This window comes from Gallinula chloropus, assembly GCF_964237585.1.
Source record: "Gallinula chloropus genome assembly, chromosome: 1".
NCBI lineage: Eukaryota > Metazoa > Chordata > Aves > Gruiformes > Rallidae > Gallinula > Gallinula chloropus.
This window is the reverse complement of record NC_140085.1, coordinates 131,551,373-131,564,745: the sequence shown is the minus strand read 5'-3', so window position 1 is coordinate 131,564,745 and position 13,373 is coordinate 131,551,373. Positions and strand designations below refer to the sequence as shown.

Below are 13,373 nucleotides of genomic sequence, written 5' to 3'. Positions count from 1 at the left end.
AGCAAAAGAAGAAGTAATTGTAACTTTTCTTTACTAACTGTACTGCGAATAATGCAAAGTGCTGAGTCATGTATTTTGATTTTCAACAGAAATTAGGGAAGGGGAAGCATAGTATATTGAAAATTAGTGATTTACTGCTTGATAGCATTCTCAAAGCGTAGTTTTGTACAGCTCAGTGGAATGCATTAGAAATAAGAAATAATTTTTTGCATATACCTCAGGAGTGGCCAGCAGGGACAGGGAGGTGATTGTCTCTCTCTACTCTGCCCTTGTGAGGCCCCATCTGGAGTTCTGTGTCCAGATCTGGGGCCCCCAATACAAGAAGGATGTGGAACTGTTGGAGAGGGTTCAGAGGAGGGCCACAAAGATGATCAGAGGGCTGAAGCACCTTCCCTACGAAGAGAGGCTGAGGGAGCTGGACTTGTTCAGTCTGGAGAAGGCTGTGGGAGGACCTCATTGCAGCCTTCCAGTACCTGAAGGGAGCAGGAGGGGAATCAACTTTTTAAAACGGTAGATAATGGCAGGACAAGGGGGGAATGGATTGAAGATAAAGGAGGGAAGGTTTAGATGAGATATTAGGGGGAAGCTCTTTACAGAGAAAGTGGTCAGGTACTGGAACAGGCTGCCCAGAGAGGTGGTGGATGCCCCATCCCTGGAGGTGTTCAAGACCAGGTTGGATGGGGCCCTGGGCAACCTTGTGTAGCTCCAGGCCTGGAGGTTGGTGGCCCTGCCTGTAGCAGGGGGTTTGGAGCTGTATGATCCTTGGGGTCCCTTCCAACCCATGCCATTTTATGATTCTGTTAATTCTATGATATATATCTGTAAGTGTATAAAACATGTAAATGTGCAAACAGGTTATATAAATGCCTGTTTCAACATGATGAACAACGATTTCTGTTATGTACTAATAGACAACTGACGGTTTCTATGAATAATTTCTAAAGAACTATGTAACATGAAAAAGTAGTATAGGGCTAGAATTTTGTTGTGGACAAAATGGACTTTGATACTATGATATTACATTCACATGGTAGATGCTTGACAAAGTGGACTTTGATACTGTTCACAAACTAGATTCTTGACCTTGCGGTATTAAGTTACTTCTTTTAACTTAACAGAACCTTTTAAAAATTATCCTCTTGTTTATATGCTTTATTTTGTAGCTCCATATGAGGTCAGACACTCTACTCACCAGCAAGATGGATCATCGTCAGGGAATTATGGAGCCAAACCTGCACTTGCCTGTTCAACTCTTAATCGGGTAATGAATTGCATGTTTTTCTCTAGTAGTACTACTAATAAAACTATAATAGAGAAATAATTTTTTTAAAAAAAGTGTTCTCTATGGTGCTGGTAGACTAGAGGCTGAAGCATACTTTTTAATACATGAAAAAACAGAAAACAAAGCTGATGGGAAGGTGAAATTAAAATAAATAATCCAATTAATTGAGTTGCTAAAGTTAAGTAGAATGAGAAGCACCAACAGCATAGGTAGGAAAACTAGGTTGAGAATCTTCAGTTCAAAAGTGAAAAAATAAAATAAAATTGAGATTGTCCTAGCAAAGCACAACATTTTCATTCAAAATACATGAGGTTTCACAGAGATTCCTGCTTGATGTAGAATGCTGTCTGTAACGTGCAGAATCCTATGAACTGGTTTTTCACCCCCAGTTGGTTAAATCACATCTCAAACAGAAAAAAATAAATTTCTGGATGTTTGTTATCCTTTCTGAGATGGATCCTATGTTTTCCTGCTGGTTGCAAAAGGAGATCTTTTCAATGTTCCAGTATGCCTGCTGTGATTTTATTATGCAAGCAGGTAGTTTGCCCTAAGGAAGAACCTTAGCCTCTAAAGAACAGCTTTTCCTAAATAAACAAGACTCCAGAGAGATCGTACCTATTCCCTAGTGCTTAGCACCCACACCCATGATACAATGGTCTGCAGGTAGCACCACATCATTTGTGCTAACTTGAAATTAAATTGGGTGCTTTCGTGCAGCACTTTGAAAGGAAAGTTAATTTACAGCATTATGATGTTGCCTGTTTCTGGGAATTTTTGATGTATTTCAGGAGTGGTGCTTTGCTTTTAATTCTTAGACAGTGGGTAGGTATGTCAGAGAAGGGGTTGCAGAGCTGATTTGAGACTGGTTATCGTTTGTTCTTGCCCTCCCTTTTTAAAGCTGTTGTCATCCAGGCCTGAAGCATCTGAAGTAGGAAGTCATTCCAATTTAATGAAGACAATAATTGTACCAGCAGCCCTTTTCCAAACACCACCGCCCTGCCTGCCAAACATACAGACCTCCTTTAAGTCAATCAGAAAGCAAAGACATAAATGAATAAAATGCCCTTCTCCTCCAGAATTTTCATTTCCCTGAGGGAGAACTTCTGCCTAAACTGTGAGAAGTGACAGAAGGTCAAGGAGGTCTCTGGAGGTTCATGTGTCTCCCTGGCTCTGTGTAAGGTGTGCTGAGTTACCCGTGTGAGCTGAGGGTCCGGAAGCAATGCAGCTCCGTAGTTACAGCACTGCTCCCAGACTAAATACTGGTTTCTCAGCAAAGCTAAATTTTCAAGTGCTGTGCAGCATAAATACAGCTTGAGGTCCTTCACTGGTTCCACCCATTTCAGGCGTATGGTGCGCAGTTCAGGGTTGTAATGCATGGCAGCCAAAATGAACCCCCAAAACAAATCCAGAGGTGATAAAGTATGACTTGGACTTTTCTTTTTGTGGTCAGCAGTAGTAAGATTTTTCCTTCTCCTTTCTGTTTTGGTCATGTAAAACTTCCTTTAATTGCCTGGGTAAAGGTACCTAAAATACTAGTTTCAGTTTGAAAAGGTAAGTAACGGGCTGGTAATCAGTGTGGCCATTTCTGCTTCTCCTCTGTCTTAATGTACATGTCTGCTAGTAGAAGAGAGTGAATTTATTTCCTGAGGTTCCCAGAACACGTGGGAACAGCCTGCAGCCAGTGTCCTTCCCTTCAGTCTCTTTCAGCGGAGCGGGAGCAGCAGGAGAGCAGCGCCCACTACTCAGATGACCCTTGGAGGATAACGGAGGAGCAGCGAGACTACTACGTCAACCAATTCAGGTCCCTGCAACCTGACCTGAACTCCTTTATTTCAGGTAGTTCTTACCCAACATCATATATATCAAGTAGAAGGACCAGGCTGAGGGGTGCTAAGTAGATTAATTCTTTCCCCCCCCCACCTCTCTGGAGGGAGTTTATGAGAAAGAGTTGATTGCATCTTCGTTATACAGACAGACAACTCAGAGAGCAAACCAATACCATAGGCTCAATGTATTTTTAGTAATAATATTCCTAATATCCTAAATATTGGGCAAATAATTACATCTGAGAGAGAAGCATTGCAATTGAGTAAAAATTAAAGTGAGTTCTCACACTGAGTGACTATATTTGTGGGTCACACCTGCAGTATGTATTGAGCCAAAAGAGTCCTTTGGCTTGTGCTTGCTTCCCAGCAGAATTGTGGCAGCATCCACAAATGATAGAAATGAAGTATACTTCACCTGTACTGTGTGGTCAAACTTGAGTGTTTATGGCTCTGAGGGACCGAGATTTTGGCATTTAGGTGATTAAAATCAAATCCTGGACAGCATGCATGAGATAAAAGCGTCGTGATACAGCCAAAAGCTCAAATAAATTACCTGCTGCTGACAGAAATTAGTGTGTCACCAGTTCTTTGCCTCAATTAAGATCCCTTTATATAATTTGCTTGAAAGAGAAAATGGCTGTTCAACCACATGCTATTTCCTCACAGACTGATTTATGTCTGTAACTGTGCTTGTATGTGTGTGTATGTATATGCATATATAGCTGCTTGGGGTGTATGTATGCATATCCAGCTGCTCGGGTAGCTGTGTATTTACCTTTATGTCGAGCAAGCTTCTCAGGCAGTTCTTGCACATTACTGTTAATAAACAATAAATTTCAGCTTCCACAGCATCCTAAAATAGTTAACTTGTAGAAATCCTTGCTGCAGGGTGATGCAGATCCTAGACGCTTGTTCAGGTTTCACAAGTCATTTGAGAAATCAGTGATTGGAAATACTGTCAGAAGTAACTCACTGTTTAATGCTAACTCTGGTTGAGTGAGTTCCTGAATCTTGGGTGGTTAGAGGTTGTGTGAGGATGCCAGCAGCAGGACAGCAGCCACAGCATGAATCACCTGGGTTTTTTTCCCCCCCATTTTCCTTCTTTTTTCCTTTTTTTTTCATTATTTTGCTTTTTTCCATAACATTTGAGTCACTGCAGAGGAAAAGTCAATAGTTGAAGCAGTGTCTTAGGAGTGCAGTGCAGACCCTACAGCACTGTATTGCTGGATGCATGGCTTCTGGGTGTAACGGAACCGTTTGTGTCTGTTATTTCATCATTGGTGACATACTAATTATGCTGGTTAGAATTACTAGTACTGAAGTGTGTTTTCCTTTTGTTTATTTTTCCCATATAGAGGAAACAGGGAAATGAGGTCAACAGCTCTGTCTGGCTTTCACTTATTCACCTAGAAACAAGTGGTCCTACAGCTATATTAGCAGCCAGTTAATCCAAGCACCTCTTGGGTGTAAAGTAAGCAGCTGCTTCTGGCACAGCAGCCCTGGCCAGAGGTAAATAATTGGAGAATTAATTTCCAGTGGTTGATGAGGCATGCTTTCCCAACAGGTTCCGTGGCAAAGAATTTCTTCACAAAATCAAAGCTGCCCATTCCCGAGCTTTCTCACATCTGGTAAGTACTGTAATAGTGCTGGGGATGCTTATCCTGGGTTTTTTTTTTTTTTGGTGGATACTTCTTTTTTTAAAGACACTTCATTCAAGAGTTCTTGTTAAATTTTGAAAAGTGTCTTCGATTTATAATTATTGCTCTTATCTCCAGAGTCACTTTGGGGCCCAAACAGCAGGGTGCTCATTGATCTTCCTGCCACGCTTGTTTGCTGTAGGGATGTTGGCCTGCTCAGCACGGCTGGGCGGGTTGGAGTAGCGATGTCACTGAGAGCTGTCCTTAAGTGCCGTGCGAGCAGCATCATTAGCTCGACGAACTGACACTCATCGTGAAACCACACCGAGGGGAAGCACCTCTGGAATGTTTTAGATGTGGTGTTGGGTTTATGTTCCCGGCTGCGTTTTGTCAGAGGGGGCCTAATGAATGCCTAATTTTTAGTGAGTACAGCCACAGAATTCATCAGTGCTTTTCTAATGAACCAGCACACTTATTTTTAATGAGCTTGTGCAGAAACGATGGCGGATGGAACTGTACATGATAGAATTTGACAAGGAGTCTATTATGTTTTCACAAACAACACGGTGCTTTGTAATTCAGTGTCACCCTTGCATCTCAGATAGGAAGAACAAGCAGGTTTAAATGTTGATCAAAAATGCTGATAGAAGTTTGACTTTTTATATTGCGCTTTTATGAAGAGACATGAGAAGAAAAGCTTGCAAGAGTCTAAACATGCACTGGGGTCAAAGAACATGTCTCTAATCTTTTCAAAACAGTTTGTCAGTTGGGAACATAAAAGAAAACCCTAACAAACAACTGAAGATATTGGTGGATATTGGAATTTAAATGAAAGATTATGTAAGAAGAATGGATTCAAAAAATATGTTAACAAAGCATGTTTTATTTTTCTTGGTGACACAAGTTGTTCCCTGTGCAAAACGTAAAGAGAAGTATTCCTTTCTAGTCAATAATTAATCATTTTGTGATTATGTGATTTATGAGGTTGTGTTCCTGTTTTAAACACACAGGATGTTTTTACAGAGAGAGTGGTTAGGTTCTGAAACAGGCTGCCCAGAGAGGTGGTGGATGCCCCATCCCTGGGGGTGTTCAAGGCCAGGTTGGATGGGGCCCTGGGCAACCTTGTGTAGCTCCAGGCCTGGAGGTTGGTGGCCCTGCCTGTGGCAGGGAGGTTGGAACTCTATGATCCTCGGGGTCCTTTCCAACCCAGACCATTCTGTGATTCTATGATATCTCAGTCTTTGTTACTATAACCTCAGCAGCTTGGAAAATGCTCCTTACTTTCAAAGAGTAGGAATTTAATGTTTATTTTACTCTATGTGCTAATGACAAAATAATGCTTATTTCTTGTGAAGAGTTAATTTATAAATACAACTTCTCAATCAATAAAACTTCAGAAATTCAAGAAGTATCCTAGAATTAAAGACAGGGCAGCTTTAGTGAGCAGACAGCAATAACATTCTAACTTGTTCTTTTCTTGAGTAAGTTCTAAGTAACCTTTTGCTGAAGTCTTTAAGGTCCTGCATGGATTGGTCAAAACTAGCTAACAGTTAATTTCCCCCTTGGAAGTACAGGAGATGCATTTCATGTGAGAACATACACACTCCGTCATATTGTATGGTATGATGGATAACAATAAAATATACTTTATTAAAGAGAAGTGACAAGTCACTATCAGAAAATTAGCTGCCTTCATTTTCCCCATGAGATAAATGTACAAGTTAGGATCAGGTGCGAACGCCGGAGATGCTTGTCTGGTATTAAAATACCCCTCCTCAAAGCTGCGTTTCTTTCTCCTGGTGATTGCACCCTGAGGTAACTAAGGGCTTGGAAAATCGTGTGCCTGTCATTCCTACAGGGAGCTGAGCGACGTGGACTGCGACGGGGCGCTGACGCTTCCGGAGTTCTGCGCCGCTTTCCACCTCGTGGTTGCGAGAAAGAACGGCTACCAGCTGCCCGAGACGCTGCCGGAGACGCTGCTGCCCGAGTACCTCCAAGCAGGTAACCAAGGTCCCTGCAGCAGGCTGCGCTCCGCAGCCATCTCAGAAACCCAGTGTACGTGTAAGATGGGGTTTGTTCTCTGTCCTGCAGGCAGGGTGGGGTCCTACATGGTGTAATGACTCTTTTTTTTAATGTGTGCATTTTTAATTAATTGCTTATGAGGCAATTGCTGAGGAAGGGATGTATAACAGCACAAAATAGCAACGCCTCTTTATATATCTGCCTCTCTGCTCCAGTGTGCTTCGGGTGCCTTTGTAGCTAAAGTGGGAAGTGATTACCTCTGGCAAAGATAACCAAAGAAGATTTCCATTTCTTCTAACTCTTTTGATGATTTTTCCCTTAAGTATCTGCCTGTTGAAGGTGTGTTGAAAATGATACTGGACTGCTTTAGAATTTCTGATGCAAATACATTTTGTTAGATGCAGTTCCTCGTGGTAGCAAAGGTTGGTTGTGAGGGTTTTTTTATAATTCATTTTATGTAATCCTCAGGTTCTTCTGTAAGTAACTTGCAGTAATGACAGGGGGCTTAAAACAGCATGTGTAGCCCAAGGATAAATTAATCCAAAATACAACTTACCTCAGTAGCAGTGTGCAGTGAGAGACCTGCCCTTTCATTTGTTCGCTTCGGTTATGTCTCTTTTAATTATAAATCAACATGGAAATATATACTGTCCCATCTAAAAAATGTGCATGACTTTCTAGGGCAAGGAGGATTAATCACAGGTGATAATTACAGTGCTAAGGGATAATATTTGAGACCTAATAAAATCTCCATTAAATTTGATTACACTGAATATATTTAAAGACAGGAAAAGAGCAAATCAAGCTGTAGCTAGGAAAATAGAATGTTCACCCTTTATCAGATTTGTGCAGTAATTTCTGGTGGAGTCATGTTCCTTGTAATCCACTATCTTCATATCCATGGGAAGATGTTCCTGTAAAACCCACACTTTCTTAGTCTTCATTGCTTTTAGCCTCTTGTCACAACTATAACTACCTTTCTCCCTTCATGACCACCACGTTGTTCGCTGCTCTCATGCCTGTTCTTGTCACAGATCAGCTTGTAAGCTCCTCCATGCAGGCTCTTGTTGTTGGCATGTCTTCATGTGGTGGTTTGACCCTGGCTGGAGGCCAGACGCCCACCAAAGCCACTCTATCACTCCCCTTTGCAGCTGGACAGGGGAGAAAATGTATATTGAGAGGCTCAGGAGTTGAGATAAGGACAGGGAGAGATCATCCCGCAATCAGCATCACGGGCAGAACAGACAACATGGAATAAAATGCACCTGATTTATTACCAAATCAGAACAGAGCAGGATAATTAGAAACAAAACCAAATCTTAAAACACCTTCCCCACCCCTCCCTTCTTCCTGCGCTCAATTTCATTTCTCTCCCTCCTCCTCCCCTAAGCAGCACAGGGGGAGGGGGAATGGGGTTGTGAACAGTTGATCACACATTGTCTCGGCCACTCCTTCCTTCTCAGGGAAACGACTCCTCACACCCTTCCCCTGCTGCACCGTGGGGTCCCACTCACAGGAGACAGTCCTCTGTGAACTTCTCCAACGTGAGTCCCTCTCATGGGCTGCAGTTCTTCATGGACTGCCCCAGCATGGCTTTCATGGGGTGCAGACCTTCTGACCCAGGCTGCTCCAGCATGGGGTCCACTGAGTCACAAGTCCTGCCAGGAAACCTGTCCTGGGATAGGCCCCTCTCCCCACAGGCTGCAGGTCCTGCCAGCACAGGCTCCCACCAGATCACAGCCTCCTTCAGGTGTCTCCACCTATTCCAGTGTGGGGTCCTCCACGGGTTGCAGGTGGAACCTCTGCTCCCCATCATCTTCCATGGGCTGCAGGGGGACAACCTGCTCAACCATGGTCTTCTTCATGGGTTGCAGGGAAATCTTTCTCTCCAGTGCCTGAAGCACGTCCTGTCCCTCCTTCTTCATTTAGCTTAGTGTCTATGGTAAAGTTTCTTACATCTTCTCACCCCTTTCTCTGGTGGCAAAAAGTCTCTGCTTGGTTTTTTGGGGTTTTTTTTTACCTTCTTAACTCTGTTATCCCAGAGGTGCTACCACTGTTGCTGATTGGCTGAGCCTTGGTCAATGATGGGTCCGTCGTTGACCTGTCTGGCATTGGTTCTGTTGGACCTAGAGGAACCTTCTAGCAGCTTCTCACAGAAGCTACTCATGCAGCCTCACCCTCCTCCCCCCCCCACCCCGCCCCCAGCCAAGCCTTGCCACACAAACCCAAAATACTTCCCATTAAGCCTTCTTCTATACAACTGCAATGGAAATAACTATCTCTAGTAGTAGGGAATGAATTATGTCAGTGGGAGAAGGAGCATGGTAAACTGTGGTGGTTCCCTGGGAGTCCTCTTTTTCCCTAATTTGTCCCTTTCAGCACTGAGGTTTTCACTATTTTCTTACCTGGTTGTTATTTCATGTGTTGCATGCCACCAAGCATTCCAAGCTGATGTGCATGGAAGAGGTGAAAGGACTCTCAGTACTGCAGCTAACATGCTCACTCAGGTTAGCTTGAGGGCCTGAAAATGTCTCATGTTCATTCCCCTGCCTAGTCACGGTTCAGAAACCTATCGTTTGAAAGACTTGCATTAATAAAAACCAGAACATTTTGGTTGCTTGGTTGGTTTGGGTTGGGTTTTTTTGCTGTTAGGAACTCGGTGGAGATTACTGGAAACTCTTTTCATTAGGTTGGTTGTTATTTTTCAGAATGAGGCAGGATTTGGTTCAAGGGAAATTCGCATCTCTTCAGAGTGTTAAAGCATCCAATAAAGTGACTTGGAGCGTAAGAGCATTTACGAATGAATTAATCTCCCTAGTTTTATGGCTTGTTCCATGAACTGCATGCTCAGGGACAAACGCTATTCTGGCACAGCTCCATTGGCAATTTGACCCACCACCTCCTTTTCTGGAAGTTTTTATTAAAACAAATTTACCAAATTTGTAAAGCTATTTGCCCTGTATGTAACCCACTGTATGCTAAATTAAGACAGATTTGCAATAGCTTCATTTATTCAGATAAGCTAGATGCTAGCCAGAAATGATAAATTTGACCCGAGAAGTGGTTATTCTGCCTTTCAATACGTTGATCTTAAAGAAAAACTGCTCTCCAGCTGTTATGGCAGATTTCTCAGAGGAACTAATCCCAGAATGGCATCAGCAGAAAGACCTAAGTTTATGGAAAAGAAATGAAGTTCTTGTGAATATTGGTAGAACAAGTTAGAGAGGGTTTTTTTTTGTTTCCTGCTCTCAATGCTGTTTAGCTGAAGAATACTGCAGCAACTACTGTCCTTGCCTGTTACTGGCCTTCAGTTTTAATGTATGATGTAGATTCTGCTATGCTTTCCAGTATTCAAAGTGTCAAAAATTAGAGCTGACTGTTCGGTTAGTACCTTTAACGTTCATAAGCCAGCAGCGTATAAACTATAAGGCCCACTAGGCTGATACTGGACTATGAGGAGGAAAAATACAAATAAGCAGTTGTAGTTTGGCAGGTAATGTTTACTGAGAATCTCCTTTCTCAAATTGCACCATTATTTCTACAACAGAAATTATTCATGTTATCCCTTCTGTGACATTGAATCAGTCAAAATAGAAGATAGATTTTCTTCCTGGTGTTTGACATCTGTGGTCTATAGATCAGTTCTGATGTATATAGAGATGAAGGGTGAAATTATTCTGGAACAGGTTTTTAAAAAGCGTGTGTTAAACAAAGACTTGGCATTTCTTGATCTCTTTTTGTTTGTTTGTTTTCTTTCTTTCCCCTGCAGCTTCCTTGAAGCCCCTGCGTGACTGCACGCTGTTTGAGTCTTACCCTGAGTCACTGCCAGGCAGTCAGCAGCCTCGAGACTTTGGTCGGGCAGAGGTAAGAAGGTGTAAGCAGGGCAGCAGGGTACCTTGCAGAGTAATAGCCCAGCTTCACCAAGGCTGTGGTGTGCCTAGCAGCAGAACAGCAAGTCTGTTGAGAGGACTTCAGGAGTCTCTGAGTTTACCATTAATCCACCTTAAACACCTCTCTTAGGGTGCATGGAAAGGTCTTGGCAGGCTTTTTAAGAGAGATTCTCACAAAGCAGAGTGATGGAGTGACTCCAGCCTGGTGTGGAGTTGGAGCCTGTGCAGGGCAGTACACCATACCTGTTCGCTGGGCTGCATTTGGCCCTCTGAGTTGGAGCCAGCGATGCGGAGCTGAGCCCACACTGCTGGAGGGGTGATGGCACAAGGAGAGTGCTCTGGTGAAATCTCTCCTGAATCTGAATTGGTTGAAAATGTCAGGCTTTGGGTGCAGACCTTGTTCTAGTCAGGCACTGCTGACTCTGGCTCTTGGGTGTTTTTTTTTCCACATACAGTGCTCTGTTTTCACACTCACTCCCTTGGTTTTGATAATGAGAATAAAAATGGCTTGGCTTGTCCTGGTTCCTTGTGCTTTGCTTCTTTGGAGACTGAAACTGTCCCAGATTGTGTGCAGTATGGACACATGTAGTTCTGTTCAAAGCGATTCAGTCTCCATTTTAATATCCAGCCTCAGGAACTGTGATCTCAGTAAGGAGCTGGGAGGAGTGTTTGGAGGGAAGGATGGAGATCCATTGTAGCTATATCATAACAGATACCAGTAATGGAAAACCATTGCAAGCAAAACTAAACTAAGGAGTAGAATTTATCACTGAGATTAAAAAATAAAACTTAAAAGATCCTGTAAAGCTGAACTAACCATGGCCACTGAGTTGGGCACAGACATTGCAACTCTGAATATATGCACTGTGAGATCTAAGGGTTTAGTATTTAAGGTCAAGCAGATTGACTGCAAGAACAGGCCCTTCTGATGCTGCTTCCAAGTTAAAAAGTAATGGCAGCTCAGCAAGGCTACTTTCTGCTTATTTCCTCCCTGTGCCTTGTTCTGGAGAGTTTCTGGGTCAGAACTCAGCTGTTCCCTCATCAGATTCAGCTCAGTGGTGGCTTTGCCAGACAGCCTCTCCCAAGCTGCTGCAGAGCCCAGTGCTCACTCTGGGCAGTGCTGCGGGCGATGCTTTGAATGCCCAGTTTATCTTCTGGAATATGTAAAATACACTGCGGTCTGCCAGGCTGGTACTGCCCTTTGTACAGCTGTTTGGCCGAGGTGCAGCAGTCGTGCTGGGTTTTGAAAGCAGCTGGTAGGTCGGTGGTGTAGTAGAACAGTCTTGTCCCTTGCGTATGACCTTATCTTGGCAGGGTGGTTCACAGGGGGCTGCAAGATTGGGCCACAGACCACGCTGTGCTAGAATTTACTTCTTTGCTGTGCAGTCCTGTGGCAAAGCTCAATGGTCCCTTGAGAGTCTGCCTCATTAGTGTACCTATGTGTGTATTGGTTTGCAATTTAAACAAGCAGAAGAGGCAAAATTTAAGGCGATTTGCATTTTGCTGATGTCATCATGTGTATGTATGCATATACATAATTCCATTTCCAGACTCCAGTAGGAGTATTTCAGTTAACTCCCTGCATCAACTTAAGATAGTAATTTTTAGAGAGAATTAGTTGTCTTCCTAAAAACTGTCATATCCCTGCCTGGATGGGGTTCCTTTGTCCATAGTGACCCCTGAGTGTCAGCTTATCTTTATCACTTGCGTTTTCACGTGCATTTAAAAGTACACACACGTGTTTAAAAAAAGATATAATGTATCACGAAATTGCATTAACAATATAAATATATAAATGTGCATCTTTATACACGTAATTAAAAACCTGCAGTCTATATAACTTGACTTCAGGATCTACTTCAGTGTCTCTGTGTCTAGGGAGCCCTTGGTTTTGTCCAGGTACTGACTTTGCAAGTGCTTACTCTGAGGCTTCAGTTATTGCAGTGTCTGGTTTTTAGGCTCTTGTGATCTGTGGTCCTTGAATGTGTGTGCAGAGTAAGGATAAATCTAGAAGGAGCAATTAAATCACGTGCTTTTTTTCTTTTTAGATTTTTCTGCTGCAGTGGAGATGCTAGTAGTAGGAATTATTATAGTAATACTTAAAAAGCTCTACAGGTTATACAGCACAAAATGTAAAAAGACAAACCCAAACAAGCAAAAAATCCCCCATTTGCTGTTTCATTCTTAATTTGATTTTCAGTAGTTAAGCTTTCAGATCTCCTCTGCCTTATCTCTGCTCTCTCCTCCTTGAAACATTCTCGCCATTGCTGCCGATAACTTACAGATTCCTCTGCTGCCTTTGTAGCCAGATAATGTTCTTGGGGGAACAGCTGGATCTTCTGCTGCTCCATTCCTAGGTTCTGCAAAGTAATTTTATTTTCGTTTTCACGGCTTGGTTGAAAATGAAGCAGATTCTGTAGCATGATTGCCAGCTGGCTGAGCACAGACAGTGTTTCCTGACTATATCCCGATTGTTTGACTGGTTTTGCTCCATTTCTTAGTTGTTTGGCTCCTAGACATGCAGGACAAAGGCCTGGATTAGTTTGTTTCAGGGCCTTGTTGTTTTGGTTCTTTGTTATCCTCCAAAATTAAAGGACTAAAAAAATCTCTTCTCAAAACTGATTTGAGAATGATTTTGACATTATTTTTTTTCCACTGATGTTTTTATGGTCAGAATTAATACACTGGATGAGTACAATTTGGAAGGTCAGTAATT

General features: G+C 42.7%; 1 protein-coding gene across 1 annotated transcript in view; it reads left to right on the top strand.

The window, feature by feature from the left end:
* The window catches only part of REPS2 (RALBP1 associated Eps domain containing 2), a gene marked incomplete at its 5' end in the record, with an annotated part of 103,755 nt that overhangs the window by 42,579 nt on the left and 47,803 nt on the right, over nucleotides 1-13,373 (top strand). Inside the window, 5 exons of the mRNA XM_084279655.1 lie at nucleotides 1,164-1,261; nucleotides 2,980-3,118; nucleotides 4,673-4,736; nucleotides 6,604-6,746; nucleotides 10,537-10,631. Of these exons, the coding sequence (XP_084135781.1) occupies nucleotides 1,164-1,261; nucleotides 2,980-3,118; nucleotides 4,673-4,736; nucleotides 6,604-6,746; nucleotides 10,537-10,631 (539 nt within the window). The remainder of the gene's footprint in view (nucleotides 1-1,163; nucleotides 1,262-2,979; nucleotides 3,119-4,672; nucleotides 4,737-6,603; nucleotides 6,747-10,536; nucleotides 10,632-13,373) is intronic.